This window comes from Phocoena phocoena, chromosome 11, assembly GCF_963924675.1.
Source record: "Phocoena phocoena chromosome 11, mPhoPho1.1, whole genome shotgun sequence".
NCBI classification, from domain to species: Eukaryota; Metazoa; Chordata; class Mammalia; order Artiodactyla; family Phocoenidae; genus Phocoena; species Phocoena phocoena.
Window position 1 is genome coordinate 59,150,650 of NC_089229.1, and position 23,963 is coordinate 59,174,612.

Genomic DNA, 23,963 nt, shown 5'->3' on the forward strand with positions numbered 1-23,963 from the left:
GAGGTGGGATGGGATGGGGTGGGAAATGGTTTGATTCAAACAGCAGGAGAGGTGCTCTGTGTCCATGAGGAGAAGGTAGCATTAAGGGACCACTCCGGACTCATCTGCATCTTTCTCTCTGCATTTCTCTCTTCCCAGACTGCCCTTGAGCCTCATTCCACTTCCCATCTCTTACCCGTCCCGCCCCCCGCCGCTCCTCTTTTTCGACGCCTTTCTATCCGTATTTCTCACTCCCTCCCCGTTCCCAGACGCCGCCTCCACCGCTCGCGGGCTAGGGCAGGAGTCGGGGGAAAGGGAGAGCGCTGGCGGGGGCGGCGCCCGAGGTGGGGTGGGGCTGGGAGGGTTCCCACCCGGAGCCACCCTCCTGGGCATCCCTCTGCGACTCCGGCGGCCTCCACCTGCAGCGGGGCCGAGGGGCGGGGCGAGGGCGGGGCCGGGGCGGCACCCGTGGGAGCGGAGGCGGGAGCCGGAGTGGACCAGAGGTTGCGGCCGCTGCAGTTGTCCTGGCTGGTGCTGGGGCGGCGGAGCGGCGGGAGAGGGGTGGCGAGGCGGAAGACTGGGAGACCCCCTGAAGGACCAGCGAGACTCGGAGACCAGAGACCCGTCTCGGGAGACCTGGGACTCGGGGCGCGAGCGGATTTCCTTGCGCTCTCCCGGAGCGCGCTCGGGGGTCGCCCCATGGCAGGGACTCCGGGCCGCGATCCATGGGGGGCCCCTGGCATTTGTTACCTTCTTGGCTCCCTGCTTGCCGGACTGCTCTTCCCAGGGGCTGTCGCCTTCAATCTGGACGTGATGGGCGCCCTGCGCAAGGAGGGCGAGCCAGGGAGCCTCTTTGGCTTCTCTGTGGCTCTGCATCGGCAGTTGCAGCCCGGACCCCAAAGCTGGTGAGTCACCACACCCGCGCAGAATTCCCGTGCCCGAGCCACAGATGCCCCCCCGGCCCGCCCCATCTCTCAATCTTCCAACCCCATCAAGACTCAGGCTGTCTACAGATAACCCACACCCCAGCCTGGAGCCTTGCCTGTCTTGGGTCTGACTGAGACCCAGCATCTTGCTTTGGGGATAAGTTGGAGAACAAGGTCCTTGTCTTGGCTGGGAGCTGTCTCCTTTCACCTTTCACCCCAACTTGTATTCTTGCTCCAGTCCCAGGGCTTGTGGCTCCCCTCCTTCCAGGGGCTGAACTCCCTCAGGGAGGGAGATTGAGCATTTGGCCTCTGCTTAGGTCAGGAGGAGAGGGAAAGGACAGAGATGCTGAAGGTGCCGTGAAGGGATGAAGGGTAGACTCCAGAAATAACTTCCTGCCAGGCCATTGCCATGGGATGGAAAGAGAGCATCAGGACACTGGGCTGCCGCTTCTGTGGCTCAGGACCACAGGAAGGCTGGGGGAGGACCTGGGAGGGTCTGGCAGTCTGAACTATGTGGTTTGGTGATAGAGGGTGGCAGAAAACAGAGCCTCCAAAGTTGTAGCAGCAGCAGCAGCAGCAGTGAGAGAGATCCAGGAAGGATGCTGGCCAGGCTGTTCCCCTTCCTCCTCCTCAGGAAATTTCCAGCTCCAGGAATCTCAGCAGTGGGGAGAGGCAGGGAGAGTGAGGGGCAGAGGACAATTCTGGTTATTTTCTAATCAGTTCGGGACCTGTAGGAGAAAGACACACTTATGGGGCCTGTGACTGTCATGCTTCCTGTACTATTGGCCCCAGCTCCTTATACGATTTTAAAAAGAGAGGCAGTAGGGGGAAGAAAGCGGCCCACCCCTTCCTGCCTGGGGACTTTTCTCTCCTAGGCCAGTGCCTAAGCCACACTAAGTGTCCATTACTGGGATCAGTGCTGTCCACTGGGACTATCTTCTCCCCACTGCTATTGGCCTGGGGGCAGAGCGTAGGGACAAGAGCTCATTTCTCTCCCCTGCTCAGGGAGGAGGGGCTAGCCCTGATTCTTCTTCTTCCGTTATCCCTGTCATCAGGGAGCAGGGTCAAGCAGTCCCCCAAACTTTGGGAGCAATGGAAATCTCTTCTTCAGCCTTCTATCTGCTTCCTCCCTCATCTCTGTCTCCCTCCCTCCCCCCTCCCCCCATGTGCTAGAGTTCTAGGACTGGAGGCCTTTTTAGGACATGCTGAGCTCTCTGAGCTATTTCCAGGCAAATTCTAGGTTATTTTTAATAGCTTGGTCTCTTGTCATTTCCCCCTCGTCTCTGATGGTGGCCCCTGAGCCAAACTGGGGGCCTTCCCGGAGGGGCCTGACCCCCTCACCCTGCTCTTGCCCCAGCAGGGGGCGCTCTGCTGTCTGGTGGCCTGCGAGAGGCCAGATACCTCGCTAAGTCCCTGGCTTTGGGGTTGCAGGTCACCTTCCCCAGCACTCGCTGATCGAAAGACATCACCAATTTTGATGTCTTTCAATCTGGCCCCGGATGAGACTTTGAAGTGTAACCTTCTTTGCTCTGTGGTTTCAGCCTCATTTATTTCCACAACTGTAATACCACATAGAGTTGTTGTGAGCATTGAAAGAGTTGTTAACACACGTAAAATGCTGAGAATAGTGTGAGGCCCACAGTGGGTGCTATGAAAGTGTTGGTACCTTTTTTCTTGTATGGTGATCCACAGAGCTGGAGCGTAGCTTTAGTGCCTTACAGCAAGCCTGGATCCAAAGGCTTGGCTGGAGCACCCCCCGGGCTGAGCCAACCTTTCAGGCCAAGCACCCTCCCCAGAGGGCCACCCAGATTGAGAGAGTCAGAGTGGGCCGGACTTGGGTTGGGGCCTGGAGTGAATGGGGAATTGAGAAGTGCAGAGGTACTGGGCTACTCCTTCACCTCCACTTAGCCAGGCTCCCAGGGAGTCCTTTGCTCCTAGCTGCCTTTCTCACTGCAGTGGCTGCATCTGTGGCTACTGTTCTGTCCAGAGGCCTGGGGTGGCTGGGGACCATGGGATGAAGCCAGGAGGGAGTGTGTGGCTGGGGCAGAGGTGGAGGGACTGGAGAGGCTGTGTGTGGGAACTCTTGTTCCAGGTGGGATGGTCTGGTCTGTTCTCCACCAAGGGTGGGGCTGGGCATAGCTATGCACTCAGCTTCTTTCCTCCATATGGACCCCTCCCCTCCTTTCTACTCCCTACTCATGACCTCCAGGGGAGATGTGAGCATTAAACACGACGGTTAGCTTCTCCTGGTGCTTAGTTATGCGCTGACCAGCTGAGACACTGCGTGTCTCTGTGAGCCTACATAATGTGTGGGTCCAGCAAACACATACGGACACCTCCTAGGGGGCAAATGCAAAGATGAATGAGGCAGCCCCAGTCCTCCAAGGGCTCCCCATCTCTGTGTTTGGAGGTGGGAGCACCATGGACTTGTCTGAAGGTTGGCCATGCCACCTAGCTTCTTTTTCTGCTTGGGTACCCTCCTCTCCTCATCCCTGTCTTCCTTTTCGGAAGGTGGCCAGTCATTGGGTGGAAAAGGCATGGATATTGGAATTAGGCATATGTGGGTTTGAATTCCAGCATCCAACTAATGTCTCTGAGTGAGTTTCCTCACCTGAAAGAGAAGCAAAGAATCCTCACATAGGATTGTTGTGCAGGTTAAATGAGATGATGCAGGTAACATGCCTAGCCTGGTGCCCGGCACCTAGTAGAGAGTCATAAACGTTAGTTCCTCATATCCCTGGCATCTAGCCTAGGGCCTGACCCATAGTAGGTGCTGAATAAATATTACTTCCTTGTATCACCAGTGCCTGACACAGGGCTTGGCAGATGATAGGTTCTCAATAAATAGTTGTTAACGAATGCCCAGTGTATGCTCTCTTCCCTGACACTCCCCATCCCCCTCTCTCTCGTGACATTGGCTCTGACACGGGGTGACAGCTGCTAAGAGACGAGGAGGAGTTGTGGGAAGGGAGAATGGCTCTGTGCCCCATCAGAACTGGCACAGTGCCCCACAGATGCCTGTCTGCAGTATTGCCCCACACAGTTTTGGGCCTTGCGCCCCAGCGAGGGCGATGGAGGAAAAGAGCGGGGGAGAGAGGCCTCGAGGTTTGTCTTGCTGACGCTTTTGAGTCTCCTTCTGCGAAGAGAAGATCCTTGTAGCCAGCTGGGTGCCAATCACCTCACCTCTCTCTCTCCTTCGCTCCTGGCCTGGGGGTCCTCCCCAGGGGACCCAGGCAACCTCCATTCCCAGCACAGTCCTCCCCTGGGGAAGAAGCCTTGGCTGTGATCATGGAAAATTGTCCTGCCAAGAAAGTTGTAGCTGGGAAAGCGTCTGAGGGGGAGGTAGGAGAGCAGGCTGGGCCGGGGTGGGGCGGGGGGAGGAATGGGGAAAATCATGGACAGGGGGAGCAGAAGGAAGGATGGGGTAGGGGATTCAGGATGTATGGGGAGAACGGGGCTAGGATTGGAGACAGAAAAAGAAACTTGCCCCTACCTCCATGCCAGCCGGCGTGACTGATAGAATCCTGGGCTGGCACGGTTGCTGGGCGGTGGGTCTTTGACAGATCCCTGAGGAGAGGGTGAGGGAGGCGGACCCATATCTAGTCTCTTGCTTGGCCCCCCAAGGCTGGTCCCTGGTCCACCTCATCGTGCTGTTACTTTTGCTCCCAGCATTGCTGGCATTTCTTGGAAGGTTTCAACTGAACTGTGGTTGGGGAGGAGGGCAGAGCTTGGGGATGGGGCCAGGGAGTGGGGGTAGGAAGGGCTGGTCAGGAACAGGTGCTGGGAACAGGCGGTTCTTTCAAACCAGCAGTGCTGGCCAGGCTGCTTGGGTGGCGTGTGTGTGTGTGTGTATCTACTATGTATGTGGTTCTTCATCCAGATGGTATGTGCATGTGTAATGTGATCATTGCACGGCCAAGTGTGTTAATTTGCCCGTATCAGGACATGGGAAAACCGGCTTTTGGCCCTTTGCCTTAGTCCTTCAACACTCTGCCTGGTACCGAGGAGCTGGGCCTGAGCAGCTCTGGGGAGGTGGCCACCAACTCCTGCCGCTGCCCCACCGTGCAGGCTGCTGGTGGGCGCTCCCCAGGCCCTGGCCCTGCCTGGGCAGCAGGCGAATCGCACTGGAGGCCTCTTCGCTTGCCCCCTGAGCCTGGAAGAGACTGACTGCTACAGAGTGGACATCGACCGGGGAGGTGAGGGCCCTGTGGGGGTGGGGTGGGGGGCACAGGAGGAGGGGAGGGGAGGACTTGGCTTCCTCTTTCCTCCCCTAATTCCCAGTGTCCCGCCTCCAGCTGACGTGCAGAAGGAGAGTAAGGAGAACCAGTGGTTGGGAGTCAGTGTTCGGAGCCAGGGACCTGGGGGCAAGATTGTTGTGAGTACCATATCTTTTTTTTGTTGACTTTTAATATTTACTATTTTTATTGAAAAAGGTCATGAAAATTAATTTTTAAAAAGAAGGAAAAGCAGTTTGACTCTGTAACGGTAATATAATTGCAATGAGTACCACTTCTTGTGACTTATGCAAGGGTGGTGTGTGTGTGTGTGTGTGTGTGTGTGTGTGTGTGTGTGTGTGTGTGCTTACAGAACTCAGGTTGGCAATATGGTATGATGGTCCGCTTCTGAGGACCTCAGAGAGATACAAAAATGTGTAAGACATGGTCCCTGTCCTTATAAATTTAAAAATATCTAACCATTCATCCATCCACTGATTTGTCAAACTTACTGAGAACCTTTTATACATCAGGCATTGTGCTAGTTACTGAGAGAGGACGTGTAAACTCAGGGAAAAGCCTGGTTCTCAGCTAGCCTCCTGCACAGTTTCAGAGATTCTCATTCTCTCTCTCTGTGTTATCGCTAACATGCACAAACAATAAGTCCCTATGGGGCAGAATATGGTTAATGCTAAGTGAGTGGTATGGTCCCCAGTCTATATAAGTTCAAGGGAGGAGTGGAGAGCAAAGACTCCTGCAGGTGGGGTGATTTGAGACAGGATTTCCAGAATAAGCAACACTTGGAGAGTGGAGTAGGGAGGGAGTTCTTTGCAGACAAGGTGGTGGTGCTTAGAAAGGTTCAGAGGCATTACCAAGCTGGGCATGTTGGGGGTGGTCCCATCTGGCGGGATCGAGGAGACACGAGTTCTGGGTGCTGGCTTAGTTGTGCTGTGGGTGCCCGGGCAGGTTTCTTCCTGCCAGGGTGAAGAAGTGGGTGCAGAGAGGATAGGGCAGGGGATTATATATATACCTGCCTTACACTGGGCTGGGGGGCGGTGCCCAAGTGATGCTGGCAGATGTGTCTGTGTGTGTGTGCGCGCCTGTACGCACCTGCGTGCGTGCACCCGTGTGCAAGGGAACCAGTGTCTGCCAAATGTCTGCACACGGGCAGTGTGGCTCAAGCAGGGTCCTGGCGCTCACAGTGGAACGACCCCCTCTCCTTTTCTCCCACAGACCTGTGCGCACCGATACGAGGCGCGGCAGCGTGTGGACCAGATACTGGAGACGAGAGACGTGATTGGTCGCTGCTTTGTGCTAAGCCAGGATCTGGCCGTCCGCGATGAGCTGGATGGCGGGGAGTGGAAGTTCTGTGAGGGACGCCCCCAGGGCCACGAACAATTTGGGTTCTGCCAGCAGGGCACGGCTGCTGCCTTCTCCCCCGACAGCCACTACCTCCTCTTTGGGGCCCCAGGAACCTATAACTGGAAGGGTGAGTGACTCCCTGGGGAGGGGAGAAGGGAACCAAAATGTCCAGTACCTCAGAGAGGCGGTTGGGGGCAGCATGGGGCCAAGCACGCCCACATGTTCACTGCCGTGGAGCCCTGGGGCCCTGCCACGCTTCTCACCACAGCCATGCCAGCACGCACACGAACGGGGCCATCGCCTCTCCTCCGCATGGCCGAGAGTTCCGCAACATGCTGGCATGAGCTCCCACATGCCCAGCCGGGGCCCGCATGCTCCAACACACCAGCCCACACCTCATCACTCCCATTCCCATCTCCGCACGCTGCCGCTGGCCGGGCTGACACTCGGTGAGTGTGATGCCAAGTCTGGGGGACTCCAGGCAGCTTGGGCCGGGAGGGGGTGGAGATAGGGCTGGAAGGGAGAGGAGGGGCTTCCCTGGGTGCCTGTCTAACAAGCGCCCGGCCTGCGGGTGCTCCGTGCTCCCTGCCCTGGGCACTAACAGGTCTGTCCTTGCAGGCACGGCCAGGGTGGAGCTCTGTGTGCAGGGCTCAGCGGACCTGGCACATCTGGACGACGGGCCCTACGAGGCGGGGGGTGAGAAGGAGCAGGACCCCCGCCTCATCCCCGTCCCTGCCAACAGCTACTTTGGTAGGGACCCCTCCCCGGCCCAGAGCCGCTCTAACCCTCTGCTTCTCTCTCTTGTCCTCTCTCTCCATGCTCCCATCCTTCCGTCTCTGTCTCTGTCCCTCACTCTGTCTCTGATTCTTATCTCTCTTGTCTGTCTGTCTCTCTCGTATTCTTTCTCCACTTCTTCCTCTTCCTGTCTACCTCTGTCTCCCCACTCTGTGGCCCCTCCTCTGGATGTCCCTCCCCTGGTGTCTCCCCTGCCCCGCCCCCGCAGGGTTGCTCTTTGTGACCAACATTGATAGCTCAGACCCTGACCAGCTGGTGTATAAAACCTTGGACCCTGCTGACCGGCTCCCAGGACCAGCCGGAGACTTGGCCCTGAATAGCTACTTAGGTTTGTAAGCGCCCCTCCACGTCCTCCTGGGCCCTGGGGGCTTAGCCTGGCCTCCCCGCCTCTCCTGCCCTGCCCCCCAACACGTACCCAGAGAAACACCCACTGGGCCCAGGTTACAGACAAGAGCTGAGCGCAGTAACCAGGCCCAAGGAGAAGAGGCCCCGGGGTGAAGCCTCGGGGCTGTGAACGGGGTCTCCACGGAGGAAGATCCAGATGGGCTGAGGCTGTACTAGGAAGGAAGGAGGCTAGGCCTCTGGGGGACTTTCTCTGAGGGATGGTTGGTGGGCATGTGCGGAGAAAGGTCCAACTGTGTTGGTAAGTCCCTCTCCTTTCTCATCCACGTCCTTCTGCAGAAGAGGAGGAAACGAGGCCTGGGAGAAGCTTGCGTGAATCAAACTCTTCCCCATCTCCCCCCGTTTCTTCCTCTCCCGTCCGTGTGAAGTCTTCCTCTTCCTGCCAGGATGGTGGGCGTAGGGGGCAAAGAAGGTGCATTGGATGGGATGGGGGCCTCCTGGGTGTGCAGAGAGGAGAGCAGTTCCACGGAATCATGTGGGTGCGCCCTGGCCCAGCTCCTGCCAGTGCCTCAGCCCCCAGCCCCGCGGCCTGGCCTTCTCAGCCATTGCCTTTCTCCTTCCTCCCCAGTCCCTGAGGCCGACCTCACCGCACTTCTCGTGCCAGACCTTAGTCTCTGGGTGGGGAGGGCTTCCGGGCCTCTGGAGGGGAAGAGGAGTGGTCCAGCTGTGGTGGTGATACCTCAGAGGGCACCTCTACCTTTTAGGGAGGGGCAGGGTGGGAGGAGCTGTGACCTACCCTGGCCGGGAGTCTGGTGGGGAGAGCTCACTGGCGAGTCGCCCCCATCCAGGTTTCTCCATCGACTCGGGGAAGAGTCTGGTGCGAGCAGAGGAGCTGAGCTTTGTGGCAGGGGCCCCCCGTGCCAACCACAAGGGTGCTGTGGTCATTCTGCGTAAAGACAGCGCCAGTCGCCTGGTGCCTGAAGTTATGCTGTCCGGGGAGCGCCTGACCTCTGGCTTTGGCTCCTCGCTGGCGGTGGCTGATCTTAACAATGACGGGTGAGAGTGGGCTGAGGCGGGTGGAGCCTGGGGGAGGCTGGGTCTAGGAGGGGTAAGGCGCCTCTGGCCTCTCCTCCTGACTCCACTGGCTGTCTCTCTCTCTCTCCATAGCTGGACAGATCTGGTAGTGGGTGCCCCCTACTTCTTTGAGCGCCAAGAAGAACTGGGGGGTGCCGTGTATGTGTACATGAACCAGGGGGGTCACTGGGCTGGGGTCTCCCCTCTCCGGCTCTGCGGCTCTCCTGACTCCATGTTTGGGATCAGTCTGGCTGTCCTGGGGGACCTCAACCAAGATGGCTTCCCAGGTGTGACTGGGGACAGGGAAGGCTGGGGAAAGGGGGGAGGGAAGGGGGAGGGGCAGGGGTGCAGAAGCGCCTCTGAGGTCAAGGGGAAGGTCTTCTGAGGGCTCAGGGAGAGAAGCAACCTGGGCTCCTGTCTGAGCTTTACCATTTACCAGCTTTGTGACCTTGGGCAAGTACCCTTTCTGTGCTAGTGATACCTGCGGAGAGTAGCTGAAAGGATTGAAAATGACATGTGTAAGGTGCCCAGGACTTAGTAGCCTCTCAATAAAATAGAAAACACAGGGTATGGAACTGAGTGACTGAGGGAAAGTAGGGGCCTGGACCTCATGCCTCCCACACTCAGCCCCCAGGTCTGATTGCCTTTCTCCCACTCCTGCAGACCTTGCTGTAGGGGCTCCCTTCGACGGGGATGGGAAAGTCTTTATCTACCATGGGAGCAGCCTGGGGCTTGTCGTTAAACCTTCCCAGGTGAGGGGAGTGGTGGAGATGAGGGAATGGGTGTCTGGGGGACCCAGGGGGCACAGCAGCAGAGGGCGGGGGAGGCAGAGGCTGGGGTGTGATGGGTGGGGAGGCTGATGGTCTGGTCCCCCAGGTGCTGGAGGGCGAGGCTGTGGGCATAAAGAGCTTTGGCTACTCTCTGTCGGGCGGCCTGGATGTGGATGGGAACCGCTACCCGGACCTGCTGGTGGGCTCCCTGGCTGACACTGCCGTGCTCTTCAGGTGAGCCGTCCTCCTCTGCTGGCCTCCCCCTCCAAGGCCCAGCCGCTCTGCAGTGCCAGATCTGCCGCCTCCCCTCTTTCCCAGCCTCATGTTCTCATGTTTCCTGTGCCCTGGACTCCCCCTTCCCCAGGGCCAGGCCCGTCCTCCACGTCTCCCACGAGGTCTCTATTCTTCCAAGAAGCATCGACCTAGAACAGCCCAACTGTGCCAGTGGCCACTCGGTCTGGTGAGGCGGGGTCCGAGGGGAGGGTGGAGGGGAGCCTCCAGGGTTCAGTTCTCCACTGTCTACCCAGTTTGGGGCTGGGGCTGGGGCTGGGGCAGGAGTGGGCAGGATTGGGGTGTGGCCGGGGCCTGTCAGCCTTGTCTTCGTCCCCGCAGCATGGACCTCAGGGTCTGTTTCAGCTACGTTGCATCGCCCAGCAGCTACAGCCCCGCTGTGGGTGAGTGAGGCCCCTCCACGCTCACCCCGTTGGGTGTCAGGGTGGGTCACTCTGGGGTGCAGAGAAGGGCCCACTGGAGCTGCTCTGCAGCTCACCGGCCCCTCCTCTCCCACCTGCCACAGCCCTGGATTACACGTTAGATGGGGACACGGACCGGAGGCTCCGGGGTCAGGTGCCCCGTGTGACCTTCCTGAGCCGTGGCCCGGATGACCCCAAGCACCAGGCCTCAGGGACCGTGTGGCTGAAACACCAGCATGACCGAGTCTGTGGAGACACTATGCTTCAGCTTCAGGTGGACGCTGACCCCTTGGCCTCTGAGGGTCATTGTCATCGCATCTTCTCTTTTCCTGGCTTCCCCTGGCTTCCTCTCATCTTCTTCCCAAACACACTCACACCTCAGTCTAAGATCTCGACTTCTGGGAAGGCTCCCTTTCGGGCCTCTCTTTTACCTGCCGTTTTCTTGCATCTCCTGTCAAGTTCTATACGCCCTGGAGATGGCCACGGCAGGTTCCATCTTCTCGTCTGGTCCCCGAAGCCCTAAATCCTGGCTGTCCTCCCTTCTCCACCCCAGTTGCTCTCCCCCCGCTAGCCCAGTTCTCCACCTCTCTCCTTCGTCTCCCTGAGCCTCTTTCCAGGATCTGTCCTAGGTCTGGCTGGGGCTTTGGGCAGGGCTGGGGTCTGGGGGTTGTTCTTGTATTCACATCTATCTTTTCCCTTCCCCAGGAGAATGTCAAAGACAAGCTTCGGGCCATCGTGGTGACTCTGTCCTATAGTCTCCAGACCCCTCGGCTCCGGCGACAGGCTCCTGGCCAGGGGCTGCCCCCTGTGGCCCCCATCCTCAATGCCCACCAGCCCAGCACCCAGCGGACAGAGGTTAGCATGCGTTCTGGTTTAGCCCAGGAAAAGAAGCTGGGAGGGACAGGGATCGTGAATCCCTCGCCAGTGACATTCATAGCTTGCAAAATTCTTTCATGCTACCCCAGTTGTTCCTCATATCTCTAGGTGCTGTAACAGGTGGGCCACAGATGTAAAATGGCCCAAATTATCATGCGTTCCTAGTCAGAGGGGGCAGGCAGTCATTCGGGGGCCCAGGGTGCTGGGGGTCTGCCATGTTCAAATGTGGCCTCCAAGGTCCTTAGGTCACCTCTATCCCATCAGTTGGAGGCGGGTGGGGACTTCCTTGTATGGGTCTTACGGCCAGTCCGGAAGTGATGCTCTTTACTTCTCTTCACGTTCTAAGTCTGGGACTTAGTTACATGCAAGAAAGGCCAAGGAAATGCGGCCTCGCTGTGGACTAGCCTGCTGCTCTCTACCACGGCATTGTAATACTCCCATCATTTCCCTGATGAGGACACAGCTCAGAGCGGTTAGGTGACCAGCTGGGTGTCACACAGCTAGGAAGCAGCAGATCTGCGGGTTGAACTCAGGTTGTTTATTCCCGTGATCCTCTACCCCACCATACGCCTTGGCGATACATGCACCTCCTGGGAATGACCCCCTCCTCAAACCTCTCCCCAGATCCACTTTCTGAAGCAAGGCTGTGGTGAAGACAAGGTGTGTCAGAGCCACCTGCAGCTGGTCCACGCCAGGTTCTGCGCCCGTATCAGCGACACGGAATTTCAGCCTCTGCCCATGTGAGGGGGAGCGAGGGAGCAGGTGGGGTGGGAAGGCAAGAGATCAAGGGACGGAAGGAAGTCCCCTTGCGAGGGCCAGCAGGAGTGGGGGCTGAGCCTGCAGGGAGAGGGTGGAAGGTGGAAGGTGGGGAGGACCTGCTGAGAGCTCAGAAGTTTGCAGGATGAGGGCAGTGAGGGGCCCACAGGGGTCCCGTGGCAGAGAGTGACAAGCCTTCACCATATAAAAAATTATACCGTCACATACATCCCACTGTTAGGTCTTCACAACCCCATGAAGCAGGAAATATTACTAGTCCCACTTTAGAGATGGAGAACGGAGGCCTAGAGAGGTTAAATTTCTTGCCCAAGGTCAGTAGGTGCTGGAGCTGGGGCCAGAAACAAAGGTCCCCTGACTCCCAGTCTTGACTCTCTTGCGTCTGAGGCTTGGACCAGTGTGTGCGGAGATTCGGGAGAGCCAGGGTGGGAGGAGAGGTTCAGGGAGTGGGGGCAGGCAGCATGCACTGGCAGGGGGAGGAGGAAGGGAGAGGCGGGGGCAGGTGTTCCGGTCTTAGAGTGAGTGGGATCTGACCCCCCAGGGATGCGGATGGGACGACAGCCCTGTTTGCACTGAGTGGGCAGCCAGTCATCGGCCTGGAGCTGAAGGTCACCAATCTGCCTTCGGACCCAGCCCAGCCCCAGGCTGATGGGGATGACGCCCATGAAGCCCAGCTCCTGGTCACCCTCCCTGCCTCTCTGCACTATTCAGGAGTCCGGGCCCTGGACCCTGCGGTGAGGGCCCGGGGCAGGGCAGGGGTGGGGTCTTGGGGGCTCCAGTAACCCAAGCTGATCTCTCCTTCTCTCCCCACTCCAGGAGAAGCCGCTGTGCCTGTCCAATGAGAACGCCTCCCATGTTGAGTGTGAGCTGGGGAACCCCATGAAGAGAGGTGCCCAGGTCGGCATATCTGCCCTTATTCCTATCCGAGTGGCTCTCTCACCCCTGACCCCTCCTCAAGCCCCTCACCCTCCCGGACTCTAATCTCGCTCCACCCTTTGCCTAGGTCACCTTCTACCTCATCCTTAGCACCTCAGGGATCACCATTGAGACCACAGAGCTGGAGGTAGAGCTGCTGTTGGCCACGTAAGGCTGGCGGGACAGGGTGGGTGAGGGTGGGGGCAGTGGCTTGAAGTCCACCTAGAAAGGGCTCTGCTGTCCTCACCTGATCCCTTGGGGCGGTGCCTGTGCCCGCCACCCACGCCTGCCCCTGCCACACTCCAGGATCAGCGAGCAGGAGCTGCAGCCGGTCTCTGCCCGAGCCCGTGTCTTCATCGAGCTGCCACTGTCCATCACGGGGTAAGCCCTGTCCAGGGGGGCACCTCCGCCAAAGCGGTGGGCATTGTTACCCCCAAACCCAGGCCTGGGCTCTGCCTCACCTGGCCTGACCCTCCTGACCCTCCATCAGGCCCCAGGCCTCCTCAGCCCCTGTTTTGACCCCTTCTCACCAGGGTGGCCATTCCCCAGCAGCTCTTCTTCTCCGGCGTGGTGCGGGGCGAGAGCGCCATGCAGTCTGAGCGGGATGTGGGCAGCAAGGTCAAGTATGAGGTTACGGTAAGTGGCCTGGTGAGGTCCCTCCCTTCTTGGCACAGAGGAGAAGCTGAGACATGTCCCAAGGGCTGTGGCTTTTCTCCCATCTGGCGCCTGGTTCGAGGCCTCCCCCAGTTCCTGGGCCTGGGTTGCGTGCAGGTGTTTGTGTTGAGGGCTCAGTTGACCATTTCCTGCTCATTCCTGACTGGACATCTCACCTGCTGGTCTGGGGAGGCCATGAGGGCCCAGGGGCCTCTGCTGGTGGATGGGGACGGGGGGAGGGCTGATGTCTCTCCCTAGAACCCTGCCCTTGCTTGGCTGGGGCCTCTCCGCATTTCCCGGTGACATCTCCGGGTTTTCCTGGGTTTGGGGTGGGTAGAGAATGGTGCCTAGATCTAGGGTCCTGAGTCTTTGTTGAAGCTACGCTTCCTGAGGCTTCCCGGCAGCCCTGTCCCCTCCATCTCTGGGGATTCAGAACCTGTCCTTTGCACTCTCTTGTGCCCACAGGTCTCCAACCAAGGCCAGTCACTCAACACCCTGGGCTCGGCCTTCCTCAACATCGTGTGGCCCCACGAGACCGCCAACGGGAAGTGGCTGCTGTACCCCATGCGGGTGGAGCTGGAGGGCGGGCAGGGGCCGGGGAGGAGGGGACTCTGTTCCCCCAGGCCCAACATCCTCCACCTGGTGAGGCTTAGGCGAGGTGGGTGGGGCTGCAGAAGCAGGGCGGGGCGTGGTCAGACTTTGGGAAGGACGCCATGGGGCTGGGGGTCTGCGGCCGGTGGGGGGGCCAGGAGGAGGGTGCTGGGGAGGAGGTGCCACCTCTCCTTGCTGCGTTTGGAGGGACCCTCACTGGGCCCCCTCCGCACCTCAGGATGTGGACAGCAGGGACAGGAGGCGGCGGGAGCTGGGGCAGCCGGAGCCACGGGAGCCTCAAGAGCGGCCGGAGCCCAGCATGTCCTGGCGGCCAGTGTCCTCTGCTGAGAAGAAGAAAAACGTCACCCTGGTGAGGGCGGGTCAAACGTGGCCCAGGCAGGATGGGATGGGGCACGTGGTATGACAGAGGATGGCGGGGAGAGGGGAGGGCAGGGAGTTTCAGGGTGCTGGGTGGCCTGTCAATAGCTGTGATGGTCACAGACACCGGGGGCAAGGTGACAAGGCACTTCACATCACCGCCGCTGCTCCCCCATGCCCACCAGGTGTTCACTCCAGAGCAGGGCACTTACCGTAGCCCGTTACCCACGCGGTTGATTCTCCCTGCGTTTGTATGAAAGGTCACATTTTATAGGGGGTGGTTTTAGCCATCTCTGAGATCTGTTTGTTATTCTTTTGAATTCTTTTAGGCCAGAAAGTCAATTTGCATAAGGAAACCTGCTTGATTTTCACAATGTCAAAAAACACTTGAAGGTTTTAAGAGTTCTAATAATTAAATTGATAGTATATTTATGTGATTCATTAAGCCTATCCTTTTCGAGCCCTTTTGCCTCCCCGTTTCCTGTTTCACACGGTTTTGTTCCTGGCGGGGCTCACTGAGCATATTAGCGCAGACTCTGTGTATCGTCCCTTTTAGGATGGCGCTGGCAGTGAGAGTGTGGGGGGGGGCACAGATCGGGGGGTGCTTGGCCTGGTGGCAGAAGGTGAATCCCAGGTGCGGAAAGGATGGGCAATAGAGGCAAAAAGAGGCAAAGAGACCTTGGCAGGGGGAGGGCAGCAGTTGGGCCAGCTCTGGTGGCATCTGTCTGGGAGGAAGTTCCGCTACCACAGCCCATCCCTCCTGGGGGCCCTCAGCTTCCCTGCCCCCCTGAGAGCATGGTGGAAAGCAAATGAAGGCACCTCAGGGGTGGTATGAGCTTGTGTAACTGCTGTTTCCCTGTTACACGGATAGTCCTGCTTTCTCCAGGTGAATGATTTCTTCTGAAAGGCCACCCTTTTTGCTAAGAACTTTGAAATGGATTCTTTTACTTAAAATGACTTTTAGGGCTTCCCTGGTGGCGCAGTGGTTGAGAGTCCGCCTGCCGATGCAGGGGACACGGGTTCGTGCCCCGGTCCGGGAAGATCCCACATGCCGCGGAGCGGCGGGGCCCGTGAGCCATGGCCGCTGAGCCTGCGCGTCTGGAGGCTGTGCTCCGCAACGGGAGAGGCCCGCGTACCGCAAAAAAAAAAAAAAAAAAAAAAAAGACTTTTAGACAAATTGACCAAGGATTCTTGAATTGCTCGAAAGTGGCCATTCTTCCGTATAGGCAGCGTGATGAATAGAACATTAATTTTTAGGCAAATGGGCCATCAGGTGGGATTGGGCCAAATGGATTTAGGTCAGGCTTGGAAGGAGAAGGGCCTAAGTCCCCTGTCCCCCCGGCAGCTCCGGGCATCCTCCTGCTCATCCAGTGAGTTTGGGCTTCGCGGAGGAGCGCAGCTTTGCCCCCTCTGGACTTGGGTTCAAGTATCTGTGCCACCTCTTTCCAGCTTTGCTAGCTGTGTGACCTGAGGCAGGTCATCTGGCCTCTTTGAACTTTAATTTTCCTAGTTTGAAAAATGGGGATGATAATAATATGCACCTTGCAGGACAGTTGTGAATTTAAATGAGATAAGTACCTTGCAGATAGATGCTCAATATATGGGACTGTCATTAGGTAACATGAGCATCTCCTGGGGAAGGTACTCTGCCTGCTGCTGTCAAGAGACCTCCTCCCTGCTCCCCACGCATTTCAAAGCCAAATAGCCCAGATTTGGGGTAGGCTGCTATTTTGGACCACGGGGTTAGTTTGGGAAGACTTCTTGGAGGAGGGGAGTTTGAAGCCAGGTAAGGAAAATGGGAGGAGATATTGAATGAAGAGCCAGGGGAAAATGGAGGGATGGAGGGAAGGCTCTGGGCAGACAGTGTCTGTGTGACCACGTCTGTGAGGGTGCTGGGCCCTGGGCAGCTCGGTGGGCTGGGACCAAGCAGCTCAGAGCCCTGCCTGTCCTGGTCCACAGGACTGCACCCGGGGCACGGCCAACTGCGTGGTGTTCAGCTGCCCTCTCTACAGCTTTGACCGTGCAGCTGTGCTGCATGTCTGGGGCCGCCTCTGGAACAGCACCTTCCTGGAGGTGAGAGTCAGGCTGGGGCGCTGGGCTGGGCATCCTCTTCCCCAACCCCCGCCCTGGGGTTCACTTCTTCTTCCTCCTTCCTGTCCAAATGCAGCACACTCTCAACCCAAGACAGGTAGAAACACCCTCCGTGTTGGGCGCCATTCCGTTTACAACTTCAGGAGCTGGGGGGAGGTGGGGGCGTGGAGGCATTTAGGAGGAGGGTCTCCTTCCCTGCTCCCTTAGGAGTACTCGGCTGTGAAGTCCCTGGAAGTGATTGTCCAAGCCAGCATCACCGTGAAGTCCTCCATCAAGAACTTGCTGCTCAGAGATGCCTCCACAGTGGTGAGCTGCTGGGCTGGGGGGCGTGGAGCAGGGGAAGCTCTTCTGTCCTGTTGCTCCAGCCCTTGTTCCCTTAACCCCTTGCTCCCCAGATCCCAGTGATGGTATACCTGGACCCCGTGGCTGTGGTGGCAGAAGGAGTCCCCTGGTGGGCCATCCTTCTGGCTGTACTGGCCGGGCTGCTGGTGCTGGCGCTGCTGGTGCTGCTTATGTGGAAGGTGAGGCTTGGGGAGGGTGATGCTGCTGGGAGCAGGGCTCCCCTGTCAGGCAGGTGGCCTTTCATGCTGTGGTTCTCTCACCCAGTCTCCCATTTATTCAGCAAATCTGCATTGAGCACTTACCCTGCGTGTACCAGGGTTTCTATCAGGCCCTGGATGTTTCAGAGATAAGTCAGATGCAGATCCTGTTCTCAGGGGTTTTACAGTCTAGCTGGGGAGGGGAGTAGTCCAGGATGAGGCAGTGGACTGAGTCAAGAAAGTGCAGTGGGAGCTCAGGCGAGGGAAAGCTTGAGAGCAGGTGACCCTGGAGCTGCGCCTTAGAAGGTGGGGTGGTAGGATCTGGATGTGGGGAGAGGGATGGGTGGGTGTGGGCCTTTCAGGACTATGAGGGGCAAAGCCATGGAGGCAGGGAAGTGTGGTCTGAATTAACTAGAGCATGGTGGGTAAGGCTGGGAAGGAAACTGTGGCCAAGAAAGCCAACCAGTGTGGAGAACTGCCTGCAGGGAACTGTTGCCAGGACTGAACTCGGAACCTCCACATACCAGGCTCTACCTGGAACCATTCTCATACACACAGAGTGTAGCCAGAATCACGTGTGCGTCTGGGGCTCCACATTAAAAGCCCGTTCATGTGCGTGTCAGTACAGAGAATCACGTCCATCACCAGCGGTCATCCCCTGAACCACATGCCGCATCTGGGCCATGTGGAGCCATGCATGCCCTTGGGGCCCTATGGAGAACTGCCCCCCCCCCCCCCCCCCCAGGACCAAGCACACCCTCTGGCAAATGTGAGTCATCAGTGGACCAGGCCTCTGGGCGTCCAGACTGTTGGGAACCTTGCCATTCTTAGGGGAGATCGATGCCTCTGAGAAACTGGCTCCAGAATCTCTGCTTCCTGCTCCCATGGAAGGGGGACAAGGCAGAGGTAGAGGCGCCCATCCTTCCTCAGTCTTCCCATCCTCCACCTCTTCTGCTCCCTTCCTCCCTTACGTCCCAGTGTGGCTTCTTCCATCGGGACAGCCAGAGCTCATCTTTCCCCACCAACTACCACCGGGCCCGTCTGGCCGTGCAGCCCTCAGCTGCGGAAGCTGGGGGTCCAGGGACCGTGGGGTAATTGTTGTGTGTGAGCATGTGTGTGCGCGCGTGTGTGTGCGTGTGTGGGTATGTATGTGAGTGTAGCTCGAGCTCCCAGCATTCAGGGGACCAGGAATGTGCAGGGTGTAGAAAGGAGATTGCATGAGGGTGGTGTGAGTTCCAGGAGCTGAGGGGAGGAGGTTGTCAGGGTGAGGCCCTAGGGTGAGTGCGCACAGCCTGGGGCACGCACAAGGGTTGGGTGGGCTCCTGGGGTTCTGAGCATGTGGGGAGTGCAGGGAGGTGCCGTGCATGTCTTTTCTGTGGGCATGAGTGTGCAGAGACACATGTGCAAGGAGGTGCCGTGCAGTCCAGCATGTAGGAGTCCTGGGAAGTCCTGAGTGTGAGTGTGCAAGGGGCACATTTCTGTCTTGGTAGGTAAGGGCCAGCAAGTTCATGACTTAGGGAGGGGCCAGGCTACCGTATTCATAGAGGAGAGGGCCCGCCCTAAGGGCGATGCTGCTCAGTACACAGGGGTCGTGCATATGAGGCTTGGGAGGAATCATTCTGGAGTTTGCGGGGCTCTAGGAAGCCATGTTTTCCCTCTGCTCTTGTTTGTGTTCTAGGGGATGCTACCGGGTCTCTTAAAAATCTTGGGGGTGTGGAAACCTTTGGGGTCAGCAGTCCTGATGTTCTACCTTCACCCCCCTCTTTCAGGCACCAAGGGAGATGTCCTTGGTCCTGCACCTCAGGCCCCTCCTGGTCTTTCTCTTGCTGTCAGTGAGAACCTGGGGACCCAGCACTGATGGTGGCACCTGTGAGGGCTGCTTCCTGCACGAGCTGCTGCCCAGCCAGCCCCTTTCTGCTGCTGTTGGTTCTTTCTGTCCCAGGGATGGTGGAGGCAGGAGGCTGGGCTGTGCTGGGCATCTGCTCCAGGGACCTCAGCCCCGGAGCCTGCTCATGTCTGGCCTGCTGTTCTTCCAGATGGGATTCTTCAAGCGAGCGCGGTACCCCGAAGCCACTGTGCCCCAGTACCACGCGGTGAAGATCCCACGGGAAGACCGGCAACAGTTCAAGGAAGAGAAGACGGGCACCATCCTGAGGAACAACTGGGGCAGCCCCCGGGGCGGGGGGCCCGATGCACACCCCATCCTGGCTGCTGATGGGCACCCGGAGCCAGGCTCCGATGGGCACCCTGTGCCGGGCACTGCCTAGCCTCCTCCTTCCCAGCCTGGCCCATGGGTCCCCTGCACCCCTTCCCCAGAGATGGCTCCTAGGGATGAAGGGGGCAGGCTGGGTTGCTGGTGTCCCATCAGGATGTAGCAGGATCTGTTTCCTCGGGGGCACAGACCTCTCTCCCCGTGAGGACCACACCCACCCACCCCCAAACCTCCCCTTAGGGTGCTGTGAGATGAGAGGGGGTAAATCAGGGATGGGTCGTGGGGGAGGGTGAGGAGGGCGGTGGTGTCCTGATGCAAAAGTGGGGAGAGGGGACCCTAATCCTTCCCTCTCCCATTCACCCTGTATAATGAGACCCCGAGGACCTATCTCCCTGAAAGCGCCTTAAGCCCAGAGGGTGGGGAGGAGGTTATGTCGCTGACTCAGGGGCTCTTCCCTCCCTGGCTTCCCCTCTCCTCTGACCTTAGTTTGCTGCATCCATCCGTGGGTTTTGTCTATTTATTAAAAACGATGTGAGGACGAAGCCTCTGGCTTCTTTGCTGAGTGCTGCAGGGTCTCCAGAGAGGACTGGTTCTCTCTGCATCCCCGCAGCCCAGGACAAAGGTGGTGGTTGGAGGGAGCCCAGGGCGCCTGGCAGGGATACTGGTGACTTTTGTGACCAGGTCCTGGGGGCACGTGGGTGTGGTCTCAGAAGTGGGGGGAACACGGGGAAGGGACGGGGGGCTGTCCTAGGGGTAGTGGGCAAAAACTGGGAGACCCAGTCGAGGAATTTGCAGTTAGGGATATGACAGGGTATAACTGTTTCCTCCCTATAGTCAGGATGGGAATAGAGCTTTTTCACTGCACAAGGAAGGGTTGAAGTTAGAGAAGGAGAGGGGCTCCCCGCGGAGAGGTGGGAGAAGGAGGGGCTTATTTCACTGCCTTTCCCATGATATGGGGCCCAACGGGTAACCACTTGATGGGAGGGGGTTGTCGTTCCATTTGGAGTTCAGAGAACTGGGCATTCTCCAGATCTTTCCAGGTCTCTCTGGTGAGGCAGCAGCCATCCCCAATGTGTTTCCAGGTGGGCTCTAAAACCTGCTGCCACAGGAAGGCCCAGCTTCCACGTGGCTCAGCCACGTGCTCCCAGAAAAAAAACATTCCTCCCTGGGAGAGAAGAGAGAGCGTCACTTACCTGCTCCATTCTGCAATCTTCCTCTACTCTCACCTCCATCCCGCTGACCAAGCCTGGTCAAAACCTCTTGGTGGAGTGGGAGGTGCTGGCCTGCGAGTTTAGGGAGATCGTCCGGCTCTGTGACCTTCTCTGCATCCCCCGGCTCTTACCCCCCAACTCAAAGTGAGTGTGAAGAGCCTCCTGTGACCTAGGGGCCATGACCGGTGAGAGATTTTTAAATAATGACCCGAAGGCCAGCGTAGCCGAGGGCAGACAGATGGGGAGGTGGGGAACCAGGAGCAGAGATCTCATTGGATACAGAGATGCTCGCGCTGAGCCCTCTCCCGAGACCAAGATGCCTGCATCCCAGACATCTCAGCCAGCATCCCACGGAAGGGTGCACTGGGCTCCTGAGTAAGCTGGGGTTCCTCCAGCTCTTTCCTCCTCACTGTACCCTCCCTAGGTGATCTCATGCACCCAAAACAACAACAACAAAACAACCAAAAGTTATACGTAACTGTTAACGTTAATGAATTAAAACCTTCCAGAAAGCATGAATCTAAAAGGAAATGTCCAATAGGTGATACAAGCCAGATATTCTACGGCCTTTCCTGTTTCGGTCTCAAATTCCAATGCGCTTGGAATTTACCAGCTACAAGCTGATGACTTCCAAATCTAAATCTGCAGGCTACATCTTTTTCTGACCTCCAGATCTGGACTTAAAAGTGCCTCTGGGTTTTCTGCCTGGCTGTCTCCATGGCACCACAGACCTAACAAGTCCAAAACACGTTTCTTTTATCTTGCAAATGGCACTTCTCTCTACCCTCCCTCACTCCCTCCACAAGTCGCTCACGCCAGAAACCTGGAAATCATCCTAAACTCCTTTCTGTCCACACCCAGTTCCAAACTTTATGGATTCCACTACTCCAATACCTCTACTTAGAACACTCTTTTGTTTCCGCCACTCCCTCCACCCCCTGCTTAACCCCTCAGATCTCAGTTTAAACACCACATCCCTAGGTGTCCTTCACCCCTCTTTCCCCCTTTGTTAGGTGGATCACCTGTGTGATTCCACAGCACCCTATCCTGCCCCATCCAGGCCCTGGTCATATCTCCTGTTCACCAGCAGGTGGGGCTGGGTGGATGTCTAATGCACTGGTGCCTGAGATTCCCCATCCTGGGTGCCCTGGACACCGGGGTGTCTGATGCTACGTTTGTTGCCCCGTGCCATACACTTCCCATTCTGCTCACCGGCCTCAGTACTCTCCGAACTTCCTGCAGGACCCTCTTTGGGCTCTGCACCGAGCACAGCACCAAGGTGCTGACCACCACGTCCATGGAGCCACTGGCCAGCTGTTTCATGTCCTCTCCGAAAGCCACCACAAACCGTTCATATTCAAGATGCCTATTCTTGGCCATACTCTTTGTCAGGAACTTCTCAAAGTGAGGGTTCGGGTCCAGGCAGGTGATCCTGCAGCCACGTGGGTAGAACTGGAAGTTGGCGCCAGTGCCACAGCCCAGCTCCAGCAGGGCCACCTTCCCCGAGGCTCCTGCCAGCCCCTTTATCTGGCTGAAGAGCTCCTGTTTCTTGCTGTCCATCTTGCGGTTGCAGTTGACTGTCAGCATGGCCATGAGGTAGGGGAAATAGGTCTTGCACAGGGGCTCCCAGAAACCCAGCAGAGCCATGAGGTGCAGGGGCAGGGTCAGGATTAGCACCAGCAGCTGCAGGAGTCGGACCAGGGTGTCCATGGTAGCCTGGCTCTGAGTGGAGCTTCCCTTGGGTGGCTGGCCTGTCTCTCTGCTCCGCCGCTGCAGACTCGAGTCTCCTTTCGCCCAGTGATAGGACTTTGTTCCCTGTCTCCTACTTGGCCGTTTCCTCTTTGCCGGGGAGGAGTTGATGTATGAAATCTCTCCAGAGGGCGCCGGTCCCAAAATCCCGTAGGCTCTTCAACCAATTTTATTACGTGGGGGCGAAGAAACAGGTGGTGCCAGTGTGTCCTGAGTTCTGGGGCGCTGTGCCCAGTTGAAGAGGCTGGTGTGTGCTGATCATCTCAGAGGGACGCGGGAAGGGGGAGGGGAGCTACGTCTCAGAGCACAGCTTCATGGGGGCCAAATGCCCCGGCAGAGCAGACTCCTGCAGCACGTCCCGGCCTCATTCCGGGCTCAGGTTCTGCTCAGTTTATGCAAGTTGGAAATTCTGGTTGGGTGCCCCTGGAACACCCCCAGGGCTTTGTAAACTGTAACATGCCTCTGCCCCAGATAGAAGCCAAACACAGAGAAGGATGTGTCAACCCCAGGGGGGCGGTCACAAAACTTCTCTGCTGGGCAGCAGCACAGGGGCTGCCCTGGCTCCAGCGGCGCCGTGTGGGAGACACTTTCCTGAAATAGCTCATCCCTGCCTGACTCAGGAATTGTCCCAGACCTTATCCCTCAGCCCCGCGCTGGCCGGGGCACAGTGGGTTTGACCGGCAGGACGGAGGCAGTGGACTTGGACAGAGCACCCGCCCCAACCAGGGACTTTGTTTAAAGTCGTCCTCCCCCAGAGGCCACCAATGACCCTGGAAAATGCTCCTCGTGAGACTTGAGGCTATTGGACTTTCCCTCTTGTAGAGAGCCCATGCGTAGTGGCTGAAGGAAGTTTTGTTTAGAGAAAAGAAAATCAACATTCATTTTATTGTTGAGTGGTATTCCATTTTATGGAGTTACCATAAATTATTTATCCATCCAGCTGTTGACGGACATTTGGATTGTGTCCAGTTTTTGTCTATTACAAATAGAACTGCTATGAACGTTTATGTCCATGTCTTTGTGTGGATATATGCTTATATTTCCTGTGTGTAAATACCTGCATGTGGAATGGCTATTTATTCATTTATTTAAAATGTGTAATTATTCTTTTGTTTTGGTGGTATCATTTAATTTTTTTTTCTTCTTTTTTTTTTTTTGGTTGTAGTAAAATGCACATAACAAAACTTACCATCTTCACCATTTTAAGTGTACAATTCAGTGGTATTAAATATATTAACACTGTTGTGGACCCATCACCGCCATCCACCCCCATAATTCTTCTTATCTTGTAAAATTGAAACTCTGTATCCGTTAAACAGTAACTTTCCATTCTCTCCTCCCCCCACAAGCCCCTGGCAACCACCATCATACTTTCTGTCTTTGTGATTCTATGTGACTGCTCTAAGTACCTCATGTAAGTGAAGTCATACGGTATTTATCTTCCTGTGACTAGCTTATTTCACTTAGCATAATAATAATAATATTTTGTTATATGTATACACCACATTTGCTTATCCATTCATCTATCAATGGACACTTGGGTTTCTTCCATGTTTTAGCTACTGTCAATAATGCTGCTATGGGGGACTTCCCTGGTGGTCCAGTGGTTAAGACTCCGTGCTTTCAATGCTGGGGTCGGGGGTTTGATCCCTGGTCGGGGAACTAAGATCTCACATATGGTGCAGCCAAAAGACAAAAAAAAAACGGGTGTACAAATACCCCTTTGGGACCCTCCCTGCTTTCAATTCTTTTCAAGGGCATATACCCAGAAGTGGAATTGCTGATCGTATGATACTCTATCTTTGATTTTTTGAGGAAC

The 23,963-nt window shown here is 57.1% G+C and overlaps 2 protein-coding genes across 11 annotated transcripts; one reads left to right on the forward strand and one right to left on the reverse strand.

The window, feature by feature from the left end:
- The first annotated feature begins 594 nt into the window (after positions 1-594).
- Positions 595-19,239, forward strand: ITGA7 (integrin subunit alpha 7). Of its 10 annotated transcripts, none has more exons than XM_065888089.1 (26): positions 679-884; positions 4,974-5,101; positions 5,201-5,280; positions 6,353-6,608; positions 7,100-7,231; positions 7,485-7,604; positions 8,467-8,674; positions 8,786-8,979; positions 9,356-9,444; positions 9,569-9,696; positions 9,827-9,922; positions 10,075-10,136; positions 10,259-10,428; positions 10,860-11,009; positions 11,655-11,770; positions 12,346-12,538; positions 12,621-12,701; positions 12,808-12,887; positions 13,026-13,100; positions 13,253-13,355; positions 13,839-14,015; positions 14,203-14,334; positions 16,302-16,415; positions 16,641-16,739; positions 16,829-16,954; positions 19,009-19,239. In XM_065888089.1, the coding sequence occupies exons 1-26, from the start codon at positions 679-681 to the stop codon at positions 19,237-19,239; spliced, it is 3,546 nt and encodes a 1,181-aa protein (XP_065744161.1). The 10 variants fall into 10 exon arrangements, with proteins under 10 accessions (XP_065744171.1, XP_065744161.1, XP_065744165.1 ...); XM_065888093.1 differs by lacking the exon at positions 7,485-7,604 and having other exon boundaries at positions 8,786-8,851; positions 8,939-8,979; XM_065888094.1 differs by lacking the exon at positions 7,100-7,231 and having other exon boundaries at positions 8,786-8,851; positions 8,939-8,979.
- An 873-nt stretch (positions 19,240-20,112) lies between these two features.
- TMT1B (thiol methyltransferase 1B) lies at positions 20,113-22,140 on the reverse strand. The gene is made up of 2 exons (XM_065887629.1): positions 21,608-22,140; positions 20,113-20,349 (listed from the first exon to the last, which is right to left on the reverse strand). Exons 1-2 carry the CDS (start codon positions 22,103-22,105, stop codon positions 20,113-20,115), a joined length of 735 nt encoding a protein of 244 aa, XP_065743701.1. The 5' UTR covers positions 22,106-22,140.
- Between the last annotated feature and the right edge of the window lie 1,823 nt (positions 22,141-23,963).

Bases quoted from the DNA above. Each gene is read 5' to 3' on its own strand.
- TMT1B (XM_065887629.1), bottom strand. From the start codon at position 22,105: ATGGACACCCTGGTCCGACTCCTGCAGCTGCTGGTGCTAATCCTGACC. The intron at 20,350-21,607 runs GTGAGCAGAATG...CTTCTCTCCCAG, and splicing joins TTCGGAGAGTACTGAGGCCG to GGAGGAATGTTTTTTTTCTG.
- ITGA7 (XM_065888089.1), top strand. From the start codon at position 679: ATGGCAGGGACTCCGGGCCGCGATCCATGGGGGGCCCCTGGCATTTGT. The intron at 5,281-6,352 runs GTGAGTACCATA...TTTCTCCCACAG, and splicing joins GACCTGGGGGCAAGATTGTT to ACCTGTGCGCACCGATACGA. The intron at 10,137-10,258 runs GTGAGTGAGGCC...CACCTGCCACAG, and splicing joins CAGCTACAGCCCCGCTGTGG to CCCTGGATTACACGTTAGAT.